General features: G+C 44.4%; 1 protein-coding gene across 1 annotated transcript in view; it reads right to left on the reverse strand.

Annotated features, from left to right (window-relative positions):
* LOC117251243 (inactive dipeptidyl peptidase 10-like) overlaps window positions 1–14058 on the reverse strand; it is a 252023-nt gene that overhangs the window by 74326 nt on the left and 163639 nt on the right. The window contains exon 5 of the mRNA XM_033617351.2: window positions 12877–12951. Coding sequence (XP_033473242.2) covers window positions 12877–12951 — 75 coding nt within the window. The remainder of the gene's footprint in view (window positions 1–12876; window positions 12952–14058) is intronic.

Genomic DNA, 14058 nt, shown 5'->3' on the forward strand with positions numbered 1-14058 from the left:
CATGTAAATGTAGAAAAAGGGAAGAAAAATATGATTAGACACAGTGTGACAGCAGAAAGGACCTACTTTCTCTGAAGCTTTACCCACTAAATATTCAACACAACCCTCCCCTGTTCAGCTCTTCACTCTTCCCTGTGAGACTGGTTGAGGCTGCAGAGCCATCAGCCCCTTCCAGAGCTAAGTTCCACTGTAGTGTAAAAGTTTGTGCCAACAGATCAAACAGTAAGGTTAAGATGTATAAATTGATTAAGAAACTCATATAATCATGTTTTTATGTATAAGGCATTATAAAGTTCTTTGATCTACATTTAAATATGATAAGACATTACTGTATGTGTCAAAGTACTCATAGCACCATAGCACCAGATTATGTAATCATGTTGTATGCACCTACTGAAAGAACACACTGTATCTTGCTGAACGATGAAACACATACTCAAATGCTGTAATACATATACACATTCACAGATTGCACTCTAAAGGTTCACCTTGCATAAGACTGAGAGCACTGAGGACTGTATAGAAAGTCCCCAAAATACACATGTTTTTTAAAAATAGAGTGAAAGCGAAACCAGACCTAAGGGAAGAAAACTTGGGAAACTCCAGGCTGCATTACACCATTAAAAATGGGCCCAATCAGAATTAGACACAAAGAAAGGTTTTCTACCAATAGAATTGGTCTTAAGAGGGAAAGATTAGCAAAAAGAGGTGGAGACTCATTTGAATCTCCACCAGCATATAAGCCAGGGTTCTGAGAGCAGGTTTTCAGTCACACTCCGGAGTCTGACTCGCTAAGTTGTATGTGTTAAAGCCTGTTGACACATTAAACTTGATTGCATCGGACTTTGCCTGTTTCCAGTGTTTCTTTAAGTATTTGCCAGCTGAGCCTAAGGTACCAAATCGACATCTGAGGACACCTGATAAGAGACAAGAGGTTCAAGGTCGGGAGCCTACAGGCCCACTTCCAGGCACCGATTTTTGACACTTCAAGTGGCGATTTGCCAGCCAGGAGAGAAGGACGTGTCGGGGCTGGAGACCAGGAGCACTGGGCTGTACGCCAGACACACAGGTGGCCACCAAACTAAGGTAAGCAGAGTCTTTTTCTGCCTAAACCGGGTGTGTCTGGGGTGCAGTGCTGGAGCCGCCCAGGTCGAAGGTATTTGGCATTGTTCCTCCTCTAAAGAACCTAGTTATAACGATTTAATTAATTGAATTGCTAAAAGTGTCACTGAATTGGTTGAATTATCAAGAACATTACTGAGTCACAACTAACATCACTGGGAGACGGCTAAGTTTGATGCAATATATGTGATCTTGGTGCGGGAAGAGTGCATGTGTGTGTGAATGTGAGAGGTAACAAAAGTAGAAAAGATAGTTAAAGTATTTAAAGTATTGAGAAAATAAGAAGTAAAACCGGTAAAAGAGTAAAGAGATGTAAAAGCATATCCGTGGTTACCGCTATTGACTTGACCAACGTACCCTTTAAATCTGTAAAGGCAGGGGCGTTGAGCCAACCAATAGGCTGCTCGGGCGGAATGCAAAAATAAGAGAGTCAGAGGTACTCAAAAGCGAACCCGTGGATACCGCTAGCGACTTGCCACGCACACCTTTAAGCCTGTAGGGGCAGGTGTGTGTGAGTCAACCGCTGGGACTGCTTAGACGGGGAGCTTAGAAAATAGAGATTAAGGAAAGGCCTAAAGTAAAAAGCTTCTGTGGATACCGCTGTTTTGAGGAAAGTGACCTCCCGGCCTAGAAGGAGGGGAGTCACCGTAGACAGAACAGGTCTGACACGGGCAGAACGCTTAAAAAGTTGCAACCAAAGAGATAAAGGAAAAGTAAAAAAAAAAAAAAAAAAAAAAAAAAAAGACAAAAAACAAGTCAAAACAGTTAACAGATCGATCAAAAGTGTAAAAACTGTAAAAATCTAACTGTAAGCTATAAAGTTGCTGTACATATATTTAGCAGTAAGTTAGAGTAAACACAATAAAATCTATTCAAGGTAATGCATGAAGCATTGTATAAAGTGTTGTAAATACAGTAGAGTGTTAAATAAAATGTAGCGGGAAAAAAGGAAAAAGACTGGCAAATCATTGGGAGACTGACTAAACAGAGAGCACAAAAGGAGGGGATGAGAAATACAGCCAGTATAGAGTAAGGAACGTAGCCAACAAAAAGGGCTTACGCAAATAGAGCTTTGTTAAAATTGATATTTTGATTCTGACCTCTATTGGGCTAAAAAGTCATCACAAAGGAAAATAGACATTTTGGGTATATGTGTGTTTGTTTTATGTGATTTGTTTCATCAAAGCTTTGTTACATGAGGTAGTTATTAACAGTGTCTCAGTGAAACAAAACCAAATAAGGGTAACCTAACGGTGCCAACAAAAGTCCACGTGTTTCACTGATTGGACCAGTTGCTCGGGTGAATTCCATACAAACTGGTTGGCTGTTAAGGGGAGATTAGAAAAAAGATATTTGTTATTGTGAGAAAAACAAAAATAAGTGACAAGTATAGTTTGTACATTATAGATGATAAAGAGTCTTAGTTTATGACAAAATAAAGTAAATAGAGAAAAGAGAGGTTGAAATCAAGCTGTTGAGAGCTGGATGGAGTAGAGCCAACAGAAAAGAAATTAAACTGATAAATCAACCTGTTGCAGTAGGGAGGTGAGCTCTGAAGGACAAAACATTAAGCAGCTAAAAATAGATGGATGGGGGAGAAATTGTTGAAGACGAGATTTGGGGAGAAGAACACTGTTTAAGCGAGGGCCTGATAGAATATAGGGGAATACGAACACATTTTTGGATAGAGAGATCATACTACGACAGCGAGGGGGTCGAGCACTGGCAAGACGAGCAAGAAATTAAGCAGAAGCTTTGGCAAATCTCATCTACTTCCTGAACAAGAAGAGCAAGCTGCCCTGCGGCAAGAAGGACAAGAAGGAAGTGGCCAGCGGAGAGGTGAACAACGACATTGTGGTGGAGATGAAGACAGACAAGGCCAACGAAGAGGCCGGTCTCCTGAACAAGAGACCGTCCACAGAACAGTGATGAAAGAGGACAATGAAAGTAACCGACAGAGGGATGAAGGGAAGGAGGAGAACAATTATGAAGACAACAGGGCTAATTTTTATTCACTACACAAGACTGTGGGGGACAACATGAGGTGGAACATGGACTTTGGTTTGTTTCGGGGACCTTGGGCGACACACTATGTCTGTTATCAGCTGTGCTTGTTTTATAACCTGGAGTAGACTTTTTGGATGGAGGTTTTCTTTTTGTTTTTTTTTGTTAAAGTGACAAGGTGGCCTGTTAAGGTGAAACTCCATCCATATGTGCTACCACAGGTTTAAAACCATACACGTGCAAAATCACAATGTGACATCACTGGATGACATCATTATTCACCAATTGCATCTTTGGTTCAACTCCTCTGCAGAGTAGAGCTGCACAGCGAGGCACGGCTGGCACAGTCCAAACACTGTGGCAGAATCTTTCTTATCTACCCCAAATGAAACACAAAATGCCATTAAGCCACAGTGTTGCTCTGGACTGTGTGCCAGTGTGCAAGTGTTACACTGAATGTCTACTCTGCCTTAGAGTCTGCACTTAAATTCTGTGCTCTCTGAAATGTCACATGGTGCCATTCTGTTTTTATTCACCTCAGTAACAAGCGATGATTTACTAACAAGTCCACGTTTCGTTCTGACGCAAGCCAGACGTACGGGCTATGAAGTTGTTTTGTCAGCCCCTGAACTTAATATACAGCGTTGCACCATTGTTAATCCCGCCACAAAGCTGATGTTACCAACAGAAGGTGCACCACATAATTGCATTCATGAGACAGACAATTTCATGCGCGCCAGGGAAGACTTACATAACCAACCAATTCCTGCAGATCTCACACTGTTTGTTGACGGTTCTTGTTTTCGAGATGGCACTGGCAGCCACGCAGGATATGGTATTGTTCAGCTCAATAACACTGATCAAAGTTTTGTCACACTGCAATCCTGTAGCCTTGCTCAGCCTTGCTCGGCCCAACTCGCAGAAATAAAAGCCTTAACAGCGGCATGTCAATTGGCAAAGGGGAAATCATTGAATGTTTACACGGACTCAGCATATGCCTATGGCGTATGCCATGTTCATGCTAACATCTGGAAACAAAGAGGGTTTCGTAGAGCAGACGGCACTCCTGTAACCCATGGAGCTGCCATTCTTGACCTTTTAGAAGCCATGTTGCTTCCCAAAGCTCTAGCTGTAATTAAATGTCCAGCACACCAAAAAACTGATACATTGATAGCAAAAGGTAATAATCTGGCAGATGAGGCGGCTAAACAGGCAGCAATAGGTGCAGTAATGGCACCTATACTTACCATACAAGATTGTGAATCCCTCACTTCCTTGCCCTCGCTTAAAGCCGCTCAGGATAGAGTGGAGGAGGCTGAAAAACGTTTATGGATAAAAAGGGGTGCTGTAAAAAACATGAGACCAGGGCCATTGCACAGAGTTTGGCTAGATGCCCATGGCCGCTTTGTACTACCAACCTTATTATTGAGACATGCCATAATTTGGGCGCATGGTAGTGACCATTGCGCAAGGGGGGAGATACTAAGGAAACTACAAGCAGTATGGTGGTCACCATTTATGGCAGCTACAGTGGATAGGGTACTAAATGAATGTGACATCTGTGCACAACACAACATCAGGAAAGTTTTTTCAGCTCCATTGGCACACATACCACCCCCAGACGGTCCCTTTAGACACATCATGTTAGACTACATAGACATGGGACCACAGTCAAGAGCTAGGGGAATGAGATACGTTTTGGTGGTCATATGTAGATTCAGTAGATGGGTGGAGGCAAAAGCTACAGCAAAATCAGACCACAGAACAGTTGCAAAATTTTTGTGTCAAGAAGTATTCCCAAGATTTGGAATGCCAGATACCATATCATCAGACAACGGTAGCCATTTTGTGTCTAACGTCATACAGGAGACACTGAAACAATTAGGGATCAAACAAAAATTTGGCTGCGTATACCATCCCCAATCACAGGGAGCTGTAGAAAGGGCGAATGGTATTTTGAAAACTAAAATAGCTAAAATAGTAGCAGACAGTGGAAATAAGCTTAATTGGGTGGATGCTTTACCGCTTGCACTAATGTCTATGCGTTCACAAGCCAGCCGAGTCACGCATCTAACACCGCATGAAATGCTTACGGGCCGGCCCATGCCGCTACCATACTTAAGAGGTCCCCATGAGGGACCGTCCCTGGAACAACTACAAGGCGAAATGTTTGAATACTTACGAAGTCTAACTCGTATCCACAGGGCTGTGTTCCAGCAGGTGAAGGGTGCCACTGAGAACAGAGGGGTCGACATCCCAAGAGACCTCCAAAGAATACGTCCAGGAGAGCTGGTGTACGTCAAGGTGTTCAAAAGAAAGTGGGACCAGCCACGAAGGGAAGGTCCATACAAGGTGATACTTGCCACACCAACTGCCTTGAAAGTTGAAGGTAAGGACGTTTGGTTCCACCTTAACCACTGCTGCAGAGCTAACCCACAAGTCCCAGAGAGACCACCCATACCCCGGCCCAGACGCAGGCAGAGAGCAGTTCCCCCAGATCCACAAGGGGACGGCGAGGCCGCCCCAAGGGCAGAGAGAGATCAACCAGAAGGGGATGGCGACGCCTCCCCACAGGAACAGGGGACAAGAAGGTCAGCACGCGTTGCACAGAGACGCAGGGCAGAGGCAACCCAGGGCGATGGCAGCAGTTCAACCCAGAGTGAGAGCAGCGGGTCGCTACCAGAGAGGGTATCAACAGTGGCAGGGAGCTCATCAGAGAGGAGCTCCTCAGCCTCCAGGACTGGCAGCCAATCTCAACCTCATGAGTCATCATCTGCTAGAGATAGGGAAGATCATGAGAGGACAAGTGCAGAGAGAGAGGTGGCTGCAGAGGCAGAAGGACAGGAGAGAGAGGGAACAGAGACGGAGGGAGAAGAAGGAGAAGAGAGCTCAGCATCAGACTCAGGCACAGGCCCAGCGTCAGGCTCAGGCACAGGCCCAGCATCAGGCTCAGACACAGGCCCAGCACCAGACACAGGCACAGGTTCAGACTCAGGCTCAGACTCAGACTCGAGAGACACAGACACAAGAGAATCAGACCCTGAAGAAGGAACAGCCCCCCGGCAAGCAGGAGGGTCTGAAGATCAGGCAAGGAGGAGCTAATGTGGGAGTGATAGGTGCAGTGCTACTAACCCTCTTACTTATTCTGAAAGTGAGGCAGAGTGCAGGAGCAGAACTGGGCAATCGACATCAGATGCAGACAAGTGACTGCTTAGTGGCATTAGGAACTATGGCTGCAAAACAGGGACAGATACCACACAGGGAAATGATACAACTAACCTACTATAAATCACATGCTTATGATGACATCTTGGTGGAGGGTCCAGGAAACATCAGGTTGCATGGTCAGTCCATAAGTCCACACTGTACTGCAGAGGGAATGATGACGGCAAGAGTTTGGTGTAACATGAGAGGTTGTACCAATATAGAAACAGGGCTTACCTTATCTGTGAAAGTGGCCCGTAAATAGCTAAGATTGAACTCAAGGTCCCAAAGAAAGCCAAGAGACGTGGTGATGCAAAAGGTTGAGATAATCAGAACAACTACTTGGACGTCTAACATGTTCTACCAGTGGTTAGAATACTCCGCAAAACAGGTAACTAACATCACGTGCGTAGCATGCCATAGAAGGAGGGGCATACCCACAGTTAAGCCTCTCCCAAACATAGATAAGTGCTGGGAGCACAGTACATGTTTTGCTGCATGTGTCATGTGGATGGCGGCAGGACGAGACAGGTGGACCAACACAACTGCTATTTGTCCGGGAAATCTTAAAAATGCCTCTGACAAATTCCAGCAAGAGTTTCACGTGCCCCCAGTAGTACATTTGGCACCAGATCTTGTGTTCCCCTTTTGTGTGGCACGGGGAGATAATATAGAACATTGGTTAAATAATGTTACTTCTACTAACTCTTCCCAGGAGGCAGAGAGACTGATCCAATGTCGGTATGAGGAGATTGTGGGAAACGTATCTTCATCAGCGGGTGGCATGCGGCTCACGGGGGTACAGAAAGTATGTAACACAACTCAAGAGGCTAAAATTCAGTGCCATCAGGTAGTCAATGGTGGGAACGATTCAGTGGTTATGGGACGAAATTATAACGATACCACCTGGATTTTGACACTTAACCTAACTAATGGTACAGTGCCACTGGCAGATATATTTTGGATGTGTGAAAATGATCTTCAGGTGAAAACTGTGCTGCCAGAGAATTGGACAGGAATCTGTACCCCAGTAATGTTAACAGGACAAATCACAATCATGAGTCTGAATAACAGCCAAAATAACAATAATCACTCACGGTCTCGCAGGTCTACCAATTCTCCAACTCTCTCCTGGGAGGAGGATGCTAGTGTGTACATCACATGGGATCAGGTGCCACAAGGGGTTCCCAGGGACACACAGGCTATATCAGATGAATGGATAGAGACAGGTAGAGTGTTAGGCTCCTGGCCGATCTGGGGAGCCATAGCTAATGCCCAGTATATAGCTCGTAATAGCCGTTGGATAAATTACTTATGGTACAACCAACAAAGATTTGTGAATTGGACTATAGAAGCCTTACAAGGGGTGAGCGAGTAGTTACATGCTACATCCCTGATGACACTGCAAAACAGGTTCATCATCGAGACTATGCTTGCTCAAGACCAAGGGATCTGTGATGTAGTTGGAGAACATTGTTGCACCGTCATCCCCATGCACACCGGGGAGGATGGCAATTTAACCAAGGCTCTAAATAGCATACGTACCATGTGAGACCAACACGTACAGCACTCAAATTGGAACACTAAAATCTCCTCAATTTGGGACTGGTTATCAAAGTTATCCCCTGAAAAGATTTTACACATGATGGGGATGTTGTTGGGATTTGTAGTACTGGCCCTTTTTGTACTAGCCTGTTGTATTCTTCCCTTGGTACAACTCCTCATCAGAAGAACGATGGCAAGTGTTGCCGGACAATTTATTATAATAGATCAAGGCTCCCATCCCAAGACAATCACAGAATTATATAAAGACATGGGTGGCCCCGAAGGGAAAGAGCTTAACGATTTCCACCAGAGCACAGGATTGAATGAAGGAAACCAATATGAAATGATGACGTCAGACGAGATACTAGGCCCTGATGATCAGAAATGGGGGTCAGTCGAGGGAGAGTACGAGGAGATAATGTAAGAGCACCTAGGAGTCTTGCTGTCACCAACCCCACTAATACTTAACCATTAGACACAGTAATTTTGCTTGCATGGTTTGTACACAATATCAAAATGCTGTAGGGACAGACACCGTACTAACAAAGAAGGGATAGCACATTAAAGATGTCCTTTACAAACTTTTAAGATAGACATAAACCATGGCTGAGCCTTGGAGAACCCCACATCCATACCAGCAGAACCCAGAGGACCAGCCCGTATTCCAGTATCAACAGCAGGCGCCAGGCGTGATGGGACCTCCTCGTCCACCTCCGCCACCCTACCCCGTGGGCAGTCGCCTGGTGCCCCTTTGCAACCCCGGTGAAGGTGTCCAGACGGGCGGACGACGCAGTTCCAACCCCTACATGATGACGCCGCAACAGGTCTTCACTGCAGTTTTGGATGACCCTGCACCTGCACATACCATTCGCCAGCTGCTGATGTCACCAATAGTCCCCAGTCATGCCGACAATCCCCAAGAAGGTGCCAATCCAGAAGCAGAATCCTCCACTTGGGGAGTCCAGGCCCCAGTTGATCCCGTTCCAGGGAACCCAAACCCGCCATACTCCCAGTTAGAGTTCATGCAGAATGTCGCGGGGGCCCAAGGGCCTTCCACCTCACGAGCAGGCGCTAGAGAGGTCCAAACTCCCACCTCCCCACAAATGCCATGTCAGAGTGGATGTCTTCCTTGCCAATACCGTGGGTGTGATGACACCTCATCAGTAACGGATGAGGATACCGAGTCACTAAGTTACTCACCTACTACTCCTGACCCCCCCCCAGAGCCAGCTAAACAACAAAGGAGTGCACGGGGCAGACTGCTAGGCCCCGCGCCAGTACAACCACTGCACACCTATATGCGCAACAGGCTACAGGATGAGTATGACATAGTCCCAGAATTCGTTGAGGCCAATCTGTGGCTATTGCCTGAGGGGAAGGCCAAAACTAAGCAAGATCGTGAAATTGAGGCTGTACTGCGTAACCAGTTTCACGCAGTTGGCCAAGGACCTTATCGCATGTTGATGCGCAGTCTTCCCCCAGTACTGCGTGAAAAAATGCGCAGGATTCGCCGTGACACCTATGCAATCAGAAAGGGTGAGAATCATGTGTTGAGCCGACAGCAGCAGCAGCACACCGCCAAGGAGCTGCTGAAGCTGCGGGCCCAGCTCAAAGAAATGACTGAGTCCCGAGACACCCTCATGGCGGAGGTCTCTTTGCTGAGAGGGAAGGTGGCGGTTCAACACTTCTTAAGTCACAAGGACTGATATGGACATGATGAATCGACAAAAGGGAGTTTATGCATGTTAATGCCATGATGATTGGATAATAAGTAATAATGACTGATGATGAAACCTAAAGGTACTGATGATTATGCTTGCTCTTTCATAAGAAGATATATGACGTGTGTTATTCACCAATACAGATATGTGTGACAAAATGATAATTGATAAAATCTGATTTATGTGTTAACCTTATTGCTAATCACTGAAGATGATTCAAGTATGGTAATACTTAATCTTAATCAGTAGTTATGGGACTATAAAGTCCCAAAGGGGGGAATATATATTTTTCTCTCCCTCTGTGATTAAAGTATTATATGGGACTATTGTAGCCCCAAAGGGGGGAATGTAGTGTAAAAGTTTGTGCCAACAGATCAAACAGTAAGGTTAAGATGTATAAATTGATTAAGAAACTCATATAATCATGTTTTTATGTATAAGGCATTATAAAGTTCTTTGATCTACATTTAAATATGATAAGACATTACTGTATGTGTCAAAGTACTCATAGCACCATAGCACCAGACTATGTAATCATGTTGTATGCACCTACTGAAAGAACACACTGTATCTTGCTGAACGATGAAACACATACTCAAATGCTGTAATACATATACACATTCACAGATTGCACTCTAAAGGTTCACCTTGCATAAGACTGAGAGCACTGAGGACTGTATAGAAAGTCCCCAAAATACACATGTTTTTTAAAAATAGAGTGAAAGCGAAACCAGACCTAAGGGAAGAAAACTTGGGAAACTCCAGGCTGCATTACACCATTAAAAATGGGCCCAATCAGAATTAGACACAAAGAAAGGTTTTCTACCAATAGAATTGGTCTTAAGAGGGAAAGATTAGCAAAAAGAGGTGGAGACTCATTTGAATCTCCACCAGCATATAAGCCAGGGTTCTGAGAGCAGGTTTTCAGTCACACTCCGGAGTCTGACTCGCTAAGTTGTATGTGTTAAAGCCTGTTGACACATTAAACTTGATTGCATCGGACTTTGCCTGTTTCCAGTGTTTCTTTAAGTATTTGCCAGCTGAGCCTAAGGTACCAAATCGACATCTGAGGACACCTGATAAGAGACAAGAGGTTCAAGGTCGGGAGCCTACAGGCCCACTTCCAGGCACCGATTTTTGACACTTCACCACGGATAACAATGGTTTATAAAACATCCTGACCAACTGGTCAACCTCTAGTTACACACTGTTACTATGGTGGCGGCACCTGTTCTGATGATTTTTAACCACTTTCTCCTCACAACATGGGTGGTTTGTGTGTCATATAGACATGGTTGTTCCTAAAGCAAATTGGTGATGTGATCCTCTCTTCTGTCATCCAACTGATACTGCCATTTTGATCACGGCTGGCCAGTTAGCTAGCTATCTTGCTAATATCCCCATGCTTTTCTAACATTACAGTGGTAACAGAAAATGAGCCAAACAGGATTGTCCCTCATCTGATGATAGCAATGTGCCTAGGCTGTATGTGGTTGAAGCGTTTAGTTCAACTTTAAATAACATTTTATTAACGTAGCAGCTAGCTAGTTAAAAAATTAAGAGAACACTTACTTGTCACAGTATAACACCAAGTCAATTAAACTTAAGGGATATCAATCTGCCCATGTAGGAAGCACAATAAATTGTGAATCAAGTCCAGCTGCTTTGGTGCAAATTAAAGTGACAACAGGCGCAATGGAAAGGCAAAAGCAAGACAACCCCCAAAAAGGGAATGGTTTTGCATGTGGTAGCCACAGATAGTTACTCTCTCCTTATCCTTCTTGACTGATTCTTCTCTAGTTTTGTGTTCTGTTAGTGTCCTTGTCACTACTAGTAACATGGGGGTCATCCCTATGTTCCCTGGGTTCTGTGTTCCCCAGGTTCTATGTTCCCCATTTAACCCTGCAAAAAAGGTTCTATGTTCCCCACTTACACAAAAAAGGTTCTATGTTTCCCAGGCTATAATTATTCTTTTCTTACCAGTTGGTCTTTGGCTGCTCAAAGAAATCTGCACTGACTGAAACACTGCATTTAACGGCTGGATTAAAAAACCTTCTGTAAAGGATATAATTGCCCAGATTGCCCACCATAGATCGCCCAAAGGGTAAGTTTCTGATTGTAATTTCTCCCCATTATGTTCCCGTGTGTGTGTTTAGAAATGTTAAAGTGGGGAACATAGAACCTTTTTAAGAGTATGGAGGAGATACCAGGAGACTGCCAAACATGGCTGTGGAAGGGCATCGGCTCAGCAGCAGGACCGGTATCTGCATAATTGGCATGTGCCAGAGAACACCAGAGTTGGCAGGTCCACTACTGGTGCCCTGTTATCTTCACAGATGAGAACAGGTTCACACTGAGCAAATGTGACAGGCATGAAAGAGTCTGTAATATCATGCAGCATGATCTGTTTGGTGGTGGGTCAGTGAAGGTCTGGGGTGGCATGTCCTTGGAGAGTTGCACAGACCACTATGTCATAGCCAATGGTATGCTGATTGCTGTTAGGTACTAGAATAAAATCCTCAGAGCGATTGTCAGACCTTACACTGGTGCACTGAGCTCTGGATTCCTCCTGGTGCAGGACAATGCTCGATCTCATGTTGCCAGAGTGTGTAGGCAGTTTCTGGATGAGGAGGGCATTGATGCCACTGATTGGCTCTCTCGCTCCCCTGATCTAAATCCAGTTGAGAACCTATAGGATGTCATGTATCATTGCATCCGACTCCGCCAAGTACTGCCACTTTTCATTTCAGAAGAGCCAACGGGGAAACACCAACACTCATTTTATAACTCACTCTGACCAATGGTGTAACTTCATCACTCAATCACTTACTCACTCACAGACAGACTTTTGTGTTTGTATGGTTAGCCTTGCATGCTGTGGTCCAGTCAAAGAGTGCAGTGTGTCTTATAGTGGCATTTGTTGTGGAATGCTACATTTGTTAAAGTGGCAGTTTATCTTTTCTCTGAGACAGACAAGGGACAGATGTCAAAAATGCTTTCTGTTTAGCCCTTTTGGTTAACCCTTGGCCCATAGTAGACCTTATGATCCTGTTTTACTCTCACATATAAAGCATGTCAGTGTTTTCTCTTATTTCTAAAGCTTGTACCCTCGTGGTGGATCAATGTTGGCTTTCGCTCGCTGACTCTGAAATTGATAAGTAATATGCATGTTGGTCACATCTTCATATAAGTTCATGAACTGAAAACCTGCAGTATTAACAGCCCCAAGCAAAACACCAGTGTCAGGATATATGTAACCAGAATTTAATGAGGTTCTCACCTGCTTGACATCATATCCCAGAAGAACAAAGTTCAGATCTGGAGAAATGGCAAACTTTGATGCCTTAAAAGTTGCCTGTGGGAGGAATAAGAAATAGATGATATGCTTTTGTGTTCTCTTGTTGTTACAACAAACCATTTTTTGAATTCAACTTTCTAAAACTGAGGATACCTCACAGATACACTTGCCAAACAATTATCATCTTAATGCAACCTAAAAAGCTTTCTCACAAACTTGAGTCGACCTTAGGCCGGTCAGAGTATCTGATGAGGGCAAAGTGGGTCACAATAAGCCCTGTTTCCATCAAAAAGTCTGGTATGGTTCAGTTTAGTTCGGGAAGCATTTTTTCTGTTTCCAATGTAAAATGTTGTGGATGGTAACAATGACAACATTCCATACCAACCCTCTTTTTGGTCACCCCTCTGCTGGGGTACCTAGCACACAGATCTGGTACTAAAAGGTGGAGCTAGAAACCTTGCAGTCTATTGATTGGTCAATAGCACATCGTCACTTTTGCTCACGGGTGCGTTTTGGCTGGTTTTGAAGCTTCTGTGACCACTGTTCAGACTTTGGCAAGTTTTTCATTCATACAGTTTTTTTGTCATTTCTGTGTCTGCTTATCCTGTTATGAGTCGCGGGGGAGCTGGAGCCTATCCCAGCTGATATTTGGCGAGAGCTGGGGTACACCCTGGACAGGCTGCCAGACTATCACAGGGCTAACACAAAGAGAGAGACAACCATTCATGCTAAAATTCACACCTACAGCCAATTTAGAGTCACCAAATAATCGGATGTGCATGTCATTGGATTGTGGGAGGAAGCCGTAGAACCAGGAGAAAACCCATGCAGACACGGGGAGAACATGCAAACTCCGCTCAGAAGGGCTCACCCACCCCGAGTTCGAACCAGGAGCTGTGAGGTGACAATGCTAACCACTGTACCACTGTGCTGGCGGTGGTAACAATAAAATAAAAGGATGTTCTGCCGCCTCTCGCAGCAGCTGTTGTCCAAGAAAAAAAAAAAAAAAAAACTTAATTCACTAAGGTGTAACATTTAATTGAAATGTTACTCAATGCATGAGTTGATGATGTAAATCCGTATTTTAATATGACAACTCTGACCATTCCATTAGCTTTTATGGTCTCTCTTTGATGACATATACCTTTAATAATGAGAGGATCT

The sequence above is a fragment of the Epinephelus lanceolatus genome, chromosome 14, assembly GCF_041903045.1.
Source record: "Epinephelus lanceolatus isolate andai-2023 chromosome 14, ASM4190304v1, whole genome shotgun sequence".
In the NCBI taxonomy this organism is placed as follows: domain Eukaryota; kingdom Metazoa; phylum Chordata; class Actinopteri; order Perciformes; family Serranidae; genus Epinephelus; species Epinephelus lanceolatus.